The sequence below is a fragment of the Staurois parvus genome, unplaced genomic scaffold (assembly GCF_062004578.1).
Source record: "Staurois parvus isolate SC_StPar_1 unplaced genomic scaffold, SC_StPar_1.0 ptg000263l, whole genome shotgun sequence".
NCBI classification, from domain to species: Eukaryota; Metazoa; Chordata; class Amphibia; order Anura; family Ranidae; genus Staurois; species Staurois parvus.
Window position 1 is genome coordinate 4582136 of NW_028318059.1, and position 12119 is coordinate 4594254.

At 40.9% G+C, this 12119-nt stretch overlaps 1 protein-coding gene across 5 annotated transcripts in view; it reads right to left on the reverse strand.

Annotated features, from left to right (window-relative positions):
- COASY (Coenzyme A synthase) overlaps positions 1 to 12119 on the reverse strand; it is a 223500-nt gene that overhangs the window by 161313 nt on the left and 50068 nt on the right. For all 5 annotated transcript variants that reach the window (XM_089681298.1, XM_089681296.1, XM_089681297.1 and 2 more), the window contains 2 exons: positions 5594 to 5808; positions 1728 to 1859 (listed from right to left, as the gene is read on the reverse strand). In XM_089681298.1, coding sequence (XP_089537424.1) covers positions 1728 to 1859; positions 5594 to 5808 — 347 coding nt within the window. The remainder of the gene's footprint in view (positions 1 to 1727; positions 1860 to 5593; positions 5809 to 12119) is intronic.

The following is a 12119-nucleotide window of genomic DNA, read 5'->3' on the forward strand; positions in this document are numbered from 1 at the left end:
AACTGTGGGGAAAAAAACTCACTGCTGCCATGGCAAAAACACATTGGTTTGTGAACAAGTATGAACAAGAGCCAGGCTCAGTACAGTTTTGTGATAAAAGTAATACACTTTATATGGTGGTGTGCCTTTAATAATTCATAAGGTAAAAAATAGATAACCAGCCAGGTTCCAAGATGGACAGCCTGTCCGCTCAGAGGGAAGCAGTGGAGAGTAGAGTGCCTGTCAGTGTAGGGACCACGTGTATCCGACGTCCCAGTGTCCCAGGTGATGTCACTACGATGTGGAGAGACGGCGGGGGGCTCTCGCTGGAGCCGCAGCTTTAGAAGGAAGAGGCCGGTTTCTGGGACAACATGTTTAGGGTGCATGCGCTTTATCAAGTCTGTGAAAAGTCCAGCAATCGGCCATTTTATAGGAGACCTGAATGGCAGAAGAGGCCGGAAATTTTTACTAGTAATGGCGGCGATCAGTGATTTATAGCGATACTGCCGGCTTAACAACCAGGGGGATAATCAGGAGCAGACAGCTCATCTCATAACAGGATCGGATTGCAATTGAAATATAAAAAACATTATAAGGACAGGAACAAAGTGGTGATGTCACCCGTGACGCTGGGACGTCAGATACAAGTGGTCCCTGCACCGACAGGCATTCTACTCTCCACTGCTTCCCTCTGAGCGGACGGGCCATCCATCTTGGAACCTGGCTTCTTAAAGCCACAGGATGGTTCTATTTTTTACCACATGAATTCTTAAAAGGCACACCTCCATATAAGGTGTATTACTTTTATCACAAAACTACACAGCGCCTGGCTCTTGTTCATACCTTTTAAGGGACATGTCTTTTAAGTTCATCTAACATTCTGAAGTCAATATGTGTAAAGGTATGATTCCTTTTAAAGAAATCAAACCAAGACTTTGCACACCATTTGTTTTTATGCACTTGGACTGTATTTAGCTGATATAAAGTTGGGCGTTAAAACATGTACCACAGTTGATCAATGATAATCAGCAAAACATTCTAATTAATTTTCTGTATTATAGCAACAATATGGTATGAAGTGCCTTAGGCTCCATTCACACTAGGGCGTTTCAAATCACTGGCGGATTCGCCGCGATTCTGCCCACGATTTGAAAATGCGTTGTGAAAGTGTGAAAACGCACAATAACGTGTTCAGGTATCATTAATTTCAATGGCATCTGAAAATGCAGAGCGATGTTGCCACTATTTTGGTGTGTTTTTCTGCACAGCTATCGCACAAAGAAAATCGCGGGACGTGCAACGCCCAAAAAAGGCTCTGGAACCGGTTTTGGTCCTCGCGCATCCTGCGACTGCGTTTGCCACAGAGAAAAACTCCAAGATCGCGGCAAAAACGCCCACATTTTCACATGCCATTGCAATGAAACGCACCTGAACAAGCAATCATGCGTTTCACACTTTCACAGAGCGTTTTCAAATCGCAGGCAAAACCGCAGTGATTTGCGGCGATTTGAAATGCCCTAGTGTGAATGGAGCCTTACAGATTACAAGTAACCATATCAGGCAGTGCCCCAGCACTGACCTTACTCAGTGAAAAGGACTATTGTAAAACTTTCTCATTTAGTTTATTTAATATAGTCAGGTCCCACAGGTTGCTAAAGTTGCAAACTGTTGCTTGAAGAAATAAGCCCAACATTGTTTACATAAAATGAAAAAAAAAAAAAAAAAACTGTGTAAACAAAGATGCTTACAGCTGGAGGTTTCAGCAGGGTCCCTAATAATCTGTTCCTGAGGCTGGATGAGCTAATTTTCTCCTCTTCGTTTTTGGAGTGTTGAGGATCTGTGACCAGCTTGATCTCATGAACATCCAGTTCTTCGAGCCCCTAGAGAACGTGAAGGAAGAGTACAAGGCACGGTTTCAATAATTTGAGTGAACTATCACAGATCTGGACATAACATTATGTCCTACTATTTTAAAGTATAAGAAGATATTCAGAGAAAAAAGCATAATTAAACATTCACACAGGCGTACTTAAAAGTACATCCCTGTAAAGGGTTCGTGTTTGCCCACACTGGATGCACATTGAATACGTGTGCAGGCAGTCCATTTAGGTCTCTAGAGCTGGTCCCAATTTGACAGGCGCGTGCCCCTGAACGCACACTTGGATTTTGGGGCCAGTTCACACCACATGCAGTTCAGTGCGTTTTTTTTTCTGCATCAAAAACGCACTGATAGTAGGTTACATGGTTTCCAATGGCATACTTCACACCAGTCAGTTCCAGTGCATTCCAGCTCCAGAAAAGAAAAAAAAAAAAGTAGAACATGCTGCATTTTTTCTGCACTGAACTGTACTGGAATGCAGTAAAATGGATCAAACACGCACCAGAATGTGTCGAACACATGCATACAGAAACGCATCTGGACTGTATTTCTATGGTGTGAACTGGCCCTTTAGGATTAGTTCACATTAACTAAAAAAACTGCCTATGTCAGCAAAGCACATCTGTAGATAAAAACAAACTGTGCAGCTTTTACTAAAGTTGAATTATGCCCTTGCTATAGGTGTAGCCCATTTACATACCTCATGAATCCTGGCTGTAAATCTCCCAGAGACTGCATCCCCGTGTCCTACCTTGTTGGTTAGGATGTTGCCAAGACACTTACAGCTGTTCACTCACACCATCACACGAACAAGCTCTTTCCCTGAATCTTTGTAAGAATTTAACTGACAGCAATTGGATCAGTTATGGAGGACTGGGTGGATATCCTTGCCTGAAACAAACTTCATGATCGAGTATCTTGCTTACCTACCTGTGTGGTGTATATACTATTGTAAGGTATGTTTTTCATATACAGGCGTACCTCGGTTTACGAACGCCTCGGTGAACATCATTTTCGGTTTACGAATGAATATCTATTGAAAATAATGGCTCGGTTTGCGAATTGTGTTCGCAATACGAACGGATTAATTGGTTTTCAATGCATTTACAAATTTTTTTTTTAATCATGTCCCTGTACAGTACTATGCCTTTAAAGTGCACTTTATAAAGAGTTTTGAACAGATAAAATACTTTTTTTTTTTTTACTTTTTTCTGACCTCTGGAACGGATTAATTGGTTTTCAATGCATTCTTATAGGAAACCGTGTTTTGGTTTTACGAATTTTTCGCAATGTGAAAAGTCCCACAGAACGCATTAAATTCATAAACCGAGGTACGCCTGTACAGTACATGCAAGCTATCGGAATATATTCATTTCTTTTAGTTGTAGTTTGAGACCAACAACATTTCCAATATCCAATGACTTTGTAAATGTGCACACATGCTGGCACAGTTTACCAGGGTAAGTGGGGATAATTATCACCCTCTAAAATATGTGTATTTTGATGTGGGGCTAAATATATCCTTTTTTAGTGAAACTTCCATTCATGTGCTCCCATGCTTGCCCAGGAATATATTGGCTCCTCTGGTGCCTGTAGTGCACTTTCTTCCTGTCTAACAGAGGTGTAAGTCATACATGGGCGCATACATTATACCTTATAACTAAGTTGATGGAAAAAATATTTTTTGTTTTATATTGGTTACTATATGTTAGTAATATTGTCTATTTTGTAAATATTTAGATTTTAAAATTCCTCCTGAAGAAGCATGATTCTGCGAAGCATGGTCAGGACAAAGATGGTGGAACTCCTCATGTTATATAAAGAGTGACATCGGTGATTGAGAGTTACTGAACATTAAGCGATGTGGGGGTTCTCCTTCCTGTTATATGGGTGTATATGTATATTTTATTATGTCCTGCTGTTTTTAAGATAGTTGTTCAATAAATTTCTATTTGTTATGTTACATTGTTGCAAGTCCTTCAAACACGTTTCCAGTAACTTGGGATGTGCCGCCCCCTACTACAATTTACTTCATCCCTTTCCTGCATTTATTTAGTCTCTCTGATTGAAATTTCTCACGTGTGCTCTCTCTCCCCCCATGCAGTAGCTCTGAGCTCCGCATTTGAGAGTTCACTCCTGTGATAGTTGCAGTGCACAGTAACAGCTGGGCATGTCTTAGCAACATCCTAGCAACAAGGCAGTAGAGGGCACTGCAATCTCTGAGTTTTTTAGTCAGGCTTCATGAGGTATGTAAATGGCCTAACACCTATAGCAAGGGCCTTATTCAACTTTGGTCAAAGCTGTTGCGCACTATATTCAACTCCAATGGAAAGTGAAAGAAAGACAGGCTTCAATCCCAGCTCATTGGTCATAACACCCTATGTTTCACCCACATTGAACCTAATCGTAGAGGCTTTTCATTCTGTTAACACAAGAGATAAATACAGTCTGTGGCAGTATTTATATTCTATATTGTATTTTGGTGCAAGATATGTTCTGTCTCTGCCACCACCCGAATACAGAGTGTTAACCCAGGAGACTGATACTGAGGGCTCAGAGCAGCACTGATCTGTTATGGTATTTTGTCAAAGATGCACAGTTTGTATTTATCTACAGATGCCCATTGCCTGCATAGGCAGTTCTTTTGTTTAGCTGAACTATGCTTTTAAAGCATAAGCTGAGCAATTTTTCAAACACCAAGATGACAGATTTAACCATCCCGAACACTGTACAGGTGTTGTGAAAAAAAAAAACTCTTAAAAGCATGTTCCCATGTGGTAGGTGGTCCTTTGTGTATAAATGTGAGAGACCTGGAGCCATAATGGCAAATTTCCCCTCCACCGTAGCACAATTAACACTATGCATACTTTAACATGAGCTTTAACTGCAGCCCTTTTTTTAAATTTTGGATAGGGCCATCTTTGCAAAGTACCTTGAAGTCCTGGACTTTATAAATAAACAATCTTTTTTAAGGAACAGTTAGCCTTTCATTGTACATGTATTTAATGTAAACATGGCAAAAACATGGACATAAAACAGTGCATAAGATGAAAACAAGCAAAAGTAAAAATCGGATGTCAAAATATTATGATCTTAGATAGCTGCGAAATAAATGGAAATTTTGACTTTTCTAGTAAAAGTTTGGTATGGCCCCACTGCTACCTCTCTGTTGGGGTTTAATGTAATGGGTGGCAAAATAGTTGGCAGGACCAAGTTTGACTTCTACATGAAATTCAGCTGACTATATCTTGGAATCTACCTTAGCCTTATATCATTTTCACTTCAGCTAAGGCTTTTTTTTTCCCCCATCCAAACCTCACAGGATTTGAATTTCACAGGTTTGGACATGATTACCAGGTTTTTATAATTATTTATCATTCCTTTTTGATTTTTATAAAATCTTTATTTTTACAAATACCCTAATAGGGAAGTCATCAGCTGCATTTTTATTACTAGTTTGTGTATATTTGAATAAGCAGACAGTCCTGCCATGGTTAAGAGAGAAGTGGGGAGTTTGTCCTTCATCTTACAAATTCTTAGGTCTGTGTAATCTGATCTCTCTTGTTCTTCAGTTATGTTACATTATATAAACAGTGGAGCACTATATCATTTCTCACACAGCTGTTGCTTGCCTCCTGCTTTCCCGAATTATGAAATTTCTGATCATTCTTTTAGTCCTGAACAAATGTACAGCAAAACACGATAATTTTTCATAAAGCAGTATGGAAGCTTTACATTTTCTAGACGCCTCCTGTTCACAGAGAGTCCTCCCTTACGAGTCTCTTCACTGACCACAATGCATTTCAGGTCCGGGTCAGTTATTGAAGGGCCATAAGGATCTGATATAGGCACTATGTCATATATAAGAGACGGCTTCACATCGACCAGGAACTGTCCCAGTTGATTAGCTCTCTTCTCATAAGGCTCAATCAGCTCCTTCAGGATCTTATCTGGAAAATTAAAGACCAGCAGTTAAAGCAGTATTTCGTATTTGAATTCCAGTAAAATATTGACATTTTCCAGAATCACAGAAAAAAATACGTATCCAATCCTGAGGTTACTGGCTGTTTTGTACAACAAAGTAAATCTAGTAAGTCTAGTCAATAAATGGATCTACTTAACCTTCTTGTTAGCAGATGGCCTTGATCCCTAGATGCCCAGGCAAATTGTAGCAGCATCAGCATACGTCAGTTAACTTAGAAATAATTCTATGACTGATTTTCACACAAATAATTATTATAGTGATTTTAAGAATATATAAGGTTTTCATTTGGTACACTGTTTTTATGGGTTCTTCATTTTTTATTAGGAACCACGTTCCCATGTGGTCCCTTTGCGTTCCAGATTCGAAAACCTATTCATTTGCAAACACTACTTTTGCAATCGCACCACACCAAACTGCATGGTATTGTGGTATCATGCAGTTTAGTGGCCACAAACACTGCATTTGCAAGATGAGTTTGCAGTGTTATTAATAAATTGGCATCCACATGCTTTTTGCAAAGGCAGCATGTTCACATGTGGTGTGGGAAATGTGCAGGAAACACGCCTTTCCCACACCACATTCTGGTATGAACAGGTCTTTATAGCCAGACAAATGTGCGCTCAGAAAACAAAAAAGCACTTTCATTGCTAATAGTGCTGCTGTATCCCTAGTCTGATGTCCAATTCAGAAAGGGATCACGGGAATTAACACATTTTTTGTGCATTTCCATGCAGTGCATTTTAACAGCAGTACCGTTTTGTATCCGCAAACACACTTGCAATCTGCTTTTGGTGTGCCGTTAACAATAAAATGACACTTACATGCAGATCACAAGGGCAGTGCGTTTGAACACAGTGCGGGAAATGTGCACTTTCCTTTCCTTTAAGGTGGAAGTGTTTATTTGTACCAACTAAAATATGCCAATAATGGGATTTCACATATAGTGTACATCTTACCCCCACACAGAAAAACCGTCATGGCCAAAAATATTGGCACCCCTGCATTTCTGGCAGATAATGCACAACTTCACCCAATTGTTGCAATTACAAATATTTAGGCATTCTCATTTTTATTTGTATTGGTATGACACAAAAAAGTGGAGAAAAAAAGCCAAATCTGACATTCCATGCAAAACCCCAAAAATGGACTGGACAAAATTTGCACCCTCAATTTAATATTTGGTAGCACACCCCTTGGAAAGTCAATGAGTTTCTTACACCTCTTTACTGGAATTTTGGACCACTCTTTTGCCAACTTCTCCAGGTCTCTCGCATTGGAAGGGTTCCTTTTCCCAACTGCTGTTTTGAGATCTCTCCACAGGTGCTCTATGGGATTGAGATCTGGACTCATTTCCGGCCAGTTCAGTACTCTCCAGCACTTTGTCTAAACCCATTGCTGGGTGCTTCTTGACTTGTGCTTTGGGTCATTGTCCTGCTGTTAGACCCATGACCTCTGATGGAGACCCAACTTTCTGATAATGGGCTCCACATTGTACCCGGAAATTCTTTGGTAGTCTTTAGATTTCATAAAGCCGCGCACTGGTCAAGACATCCAGTGTCTGAAGCAGCAAAGCAACCCCAAAACATCAGTTAATCTCTACCATGTTTGACTGTAGGGACTGTATTCTTTTCTTTAACCGCTTCCACACTGCACTATAGCAGAAATACTGCTACAGGGTGGCACGGGTGTGCAAAATCACTTCTAAATATACAAGTGATTTTGCAGTTCCGGGTAGTGGGAACACGTGCGCCCTACCCACACTGCTATTTGTGGCATCGGCTGTCAATCACTGGGTTCCGGACGGTGATTCCCCACCGGCACCAGGTGATCTCCGAGTATTACCGACGGGGGAGAGACCTGTGTATAAACAAAAACAGATTTTGTATGGCTCTGCATAGCAGCACACAGTAAAACGGCACACAGGTAACCCTTTGAACTCTACATGTTAACCCCTTCCCGCCCAGTGCCATTAGTATAGTGTCAGTGCTTTTTATTAGCACTGATCACTGTATTGGTGTCACTGAGGACGTCAATGACACCAAGTCAATTCCCCCCAGTGTCAGAATGCCCGCCGCAGTCCTGCTATAAGTCGCTGATCGTCACCATTACTATTAAAAAAAAAAAAAAATTCCAGTATATATACACCGCCATTTGTAATGCTACAACTTTCACGTAAACCAATTAATTTATACGTATTGTTTTTTTTTTTCTAGCAAAGACATGTAGCAGAACACATTTTGGCCTACATTTATGACATTTGATTTTTAAAAAATTTTTACTGGACATGTTTAATAGCAAAAAGTCAAAAATATTGTTTTTTTTTTCCAACATTGTTGCTCCTTTTTTGTTTATAGCACAAAAATAGAAAAAAAAAAACAAAAAACTGCACAGGCGATCAAATAAGAAAGCTCTATTTGTTGCAAAAAAGGGCATAAAATTCATTTGGGTGCAGCATTGCAGGACAATTGTCAGTTAAAGTAACAGCACGTATCGCAAAAAATGGCCTGGTCAGGAAGGGGGGTAAATCATCTGGAGGGCAAGTGGTTGAAGGCCTCATTGCTTTTTCTGAAAACAGAAGAATTATGGGCTTTACTGAAACAATTTTAATTTTGTTTCGTCTGTCTACAGCACATTCTCCCAAAAGGATTTGGACTTCCTCAAGCAAGTTTTGCTAAACCCCAATCTGGCTTTTTTTATGTTTCTGTGTCAGCAGTGGGGTCCTCCTTTGTCTCCTACCATAGCGTCCCTTTTCATTCAGATGGTGACATATAGTACGAGCTGACAGTTGTACCCTGTGGCTGAAGGTCAGCTTGAATTTGTCTGGAAGTTGAGCAATGTTTTTTAGCCACCATTCGAACAATCCTTCTTTGCAATCTTTGCTCAATTTTTCTGTTTTATCCATGTCCAGGGAGATTATCTACAGTGCCATGTGTCACGGATCGCAAGATCGCCACCACCAACATGCAACAATCCCACGACTGCTGCCACCAATATGTCACGATCGCGGCGTCAGACCCCAGACCTTCTCACCAAACGCGTGACCGAAGGACTGGCCAATCGGAAATCGCGATGTGACGTGCGTAACAATGCCACAACCAGCTTCACCCTGCACAGCAATTTTCCAGCTAATGGACTACAATCTGTGCCTGCAGCGTGAATGCGCTCGTTACTGGGTCAGGTTAATCACGCAATTAACCATTCACTGCCACCACCTCCTTTTTGGTACAGAGAAAGAGGAAACTCGGCTTCAGCTATGAGGCAGGGATTCGTAAATTGCAACTAAAAGCTATAGAAACAGTTCAACACTTTCAGAAAGGAAGATTTATTACTAAAAGGTCAAACAGGGTGCAATAAAAATATTTACAGAAAAAAGATGCAACTAAGATAGATAGATAGATAGATATATATATATATATATATATATATATATATATATATATATATATACACACACACACACACACACACATATACACACACACACACACAGAGGACCATAGCACAGCAAAGAGATATCAGAGAGAAGGGGAAGAGTTAAAGTACCCAAGTTGCAGAGCAGAAGCAGGATTTGATCTCCATATGTTACGATGGAAAGATAGGAGATGTCTTCAACTTACTCTTTAGGCCTGCTAGCCTGTTTTTTAAAGTCCCCCAGCAGGGGGGTGGCTCTGAGTAACTGACCAATACTCTGTTTAGGGAGGGATTGGCAGGCGAAACCCAAAATTAGGACCAGCATCTTTTATAATTCATATTCTGGCCTATAACTTCCCAGCTGCACAAGCGACAATCTCTCCGCAGGTATTTTATTATGCAGATAAGTCTAAGGATCATGTATAAATGAATTATGAAATTGTACGAGTTCTATGTTTTGGCTCCTCTGATGATCTGAGGTGGACGAGTGACCTATTCGCCTGCTCATCGTCCATCCGATGATATGTCCAGCTTTTATGTATGTCTCTCATATTCCAAGATATGAGACATAGGATAAAACTTGATTTTAGGAACGTTCATTTAATTCTGTCACCTATGCTGCTAGGTTTTATGAGGGTAGAACCTCTTTCAATTCCTGGGAAAGCTGCCTTATCTCTGTTACGAGGTGAGAAATTACACAGGTTCTGGGGCAGAGAGGCTCTGTCTCTCTTGGGAACACTGGCCTTATCCTGGCCTAGGTGAGAAAGGCTACACTTTCGCAGACTGCTCGGCACCGAACTAGGGCTGCCTTGCCCTGCCATTGACCCATAACCGGCACACACACATCTGTCACTGTGCCTCTTAGGAAGAAGGGGGGGGGGGGGGGAGAAGGAGGAAGATGGAGGTGCCTACAAAATGGTTGCACTGCATCCATCTCTGATGCACAAGTTTGCGACACCATGGGCTGTAAACTTCTTGACAATGTTGTACACAGTGGACACAGGAACATTAATCTCTGGAGATGGACTTGTAACCTTGAGATTGTCCATGCTTTTCCACAATTTTTGTTCACAAATCCTCAAACAATTCTTTGTAGCTCTTTCTCTTCTCCATGTGGCACACAGAGGCACACAACAGAAAGGTTAAGTAAATTTTTCACCATTTTAACTGGTTGCCAGCGTGATTTCTATATTGTCAGCACCTGTTAATTGATATAGGTAAGTTTAATTACAAATTACAGGAGCATCACAAACTTGGAATTATTTCATACAATTTTTTAGAAGGTGCCAATTATTTTGCCCATGGGGTTTAGCACGGAATGTGTCAGTTTTGGCTTTTTGTTTCCCCACTTTTTCAGGGAATACCAATACAAATAAAATAAATTAACATGAGAATGCTTAAACATTTGTAAACTGCAACAATTTTCTGGGTGAAGTGATGCATTATCTGACAGAAATTCAGGGTTGAAAATATTTTTAGCCACGACTGTATATCTAGGGGTGTGACTTGTCTAAAGCTTCAAAAATCATTGCAGTGGTGCCAGAACTTCGTGCCTGCCAGCCCATGGGAAACATATCCTTTATATAGTGTGCCCCCAGGAGGTACAGTGAAGGAAAAAAGTATTTGATCCCCTGTTGATTTTGAATGTTTGCCCACTCACAAAGAAATGATCAGTCTAAAAAACTAATGGTAGGTAGTTGTAACACAGAGACAGAATAGCAACAAAAAAAAGTCTAACAAATTATGCACTGATTTGCATGTTCATGAGGGAAATAAGTATTTGATCCCCTATCATTCAGCAGGATTTCTGGCTACCAGATGTCTTTCATACAGGTGACAAGCTGAGATTAGAAGCGGTCTCTTAAAGGGAGTGCTGCTAATCTCATTTTGTTACCTGTATAAAAGACACCTGTCCACAGGAGAAATCAAACAATTAGATTCCAAACTCTCCACCATGGCAAAGACCAAACAGCTGTCCAAGGATGTGAGGAAACACAAAACAACTGTCAGTCTCCTTAGGTCTTGTGCACCATGCAAGATCTCACCTGGTTGAGTGTCAATGATCATGAGAACAGTGAGGAATCATCCCAGAACTAAACGTGAGGATCTTGTCAATGATCTCCAGGCAGCTGTGACCACAGTCACCAAGAAAATAATTGGTAATACACTACGCTGACAAGGATTTAAATCATACAGTGCTTACAAAGTCCCTCTGCTCAATAAAATGTCCAGGCCCATCTGAAGTTTGTCACTGAACATCTGAATGATGCATAGGACTAAAGGAATGCTGCCTATGACCCCAAGAACACCATTCCAACTGTCAAACATAGTGGTGGGGGTGTTTTTCTGCTAAGGGGAAAACTGCACTGCATCAAAGGGACGATGGATGGGACAATGAACCATTAAATCTTGGGTGAGAACCTTCTTCCCTCAGCCAGGGCATTGAAAATGGGTCGTGGATGGGTGTTCCAGCATGACAATGAACCAAAACACATGGCCAAGGAAACAAAGGAGTGGCTCAAGAAGAAGCTCATTAAGGTCCTGGAGTGGCCTAGCTAGTCTACAGACCTTAATCCGATTGAAAATCTGTGGAGGGAGCTGAACGGTCGAGTTGTCAAACGTCAGCCACCAAACCTTAATGACTTGGAGAGGATCTGCCAAAATGAGTGGGCCAAAATACCTCCTGAGATGGGTGCAAACCTGGTGGCCAACTACAGGAAACGTCTGACCTCTGTGATTGCCAACAAGGGAATTGCCACCAAGTACTAAGTCATGTTTTGTGAAGGGGATCAAATCCTTATTTCCCTCATGATCATGCAAATCAGTGCATAATTTGTTAGACATGCATTTCTTTTGAATTTTTTG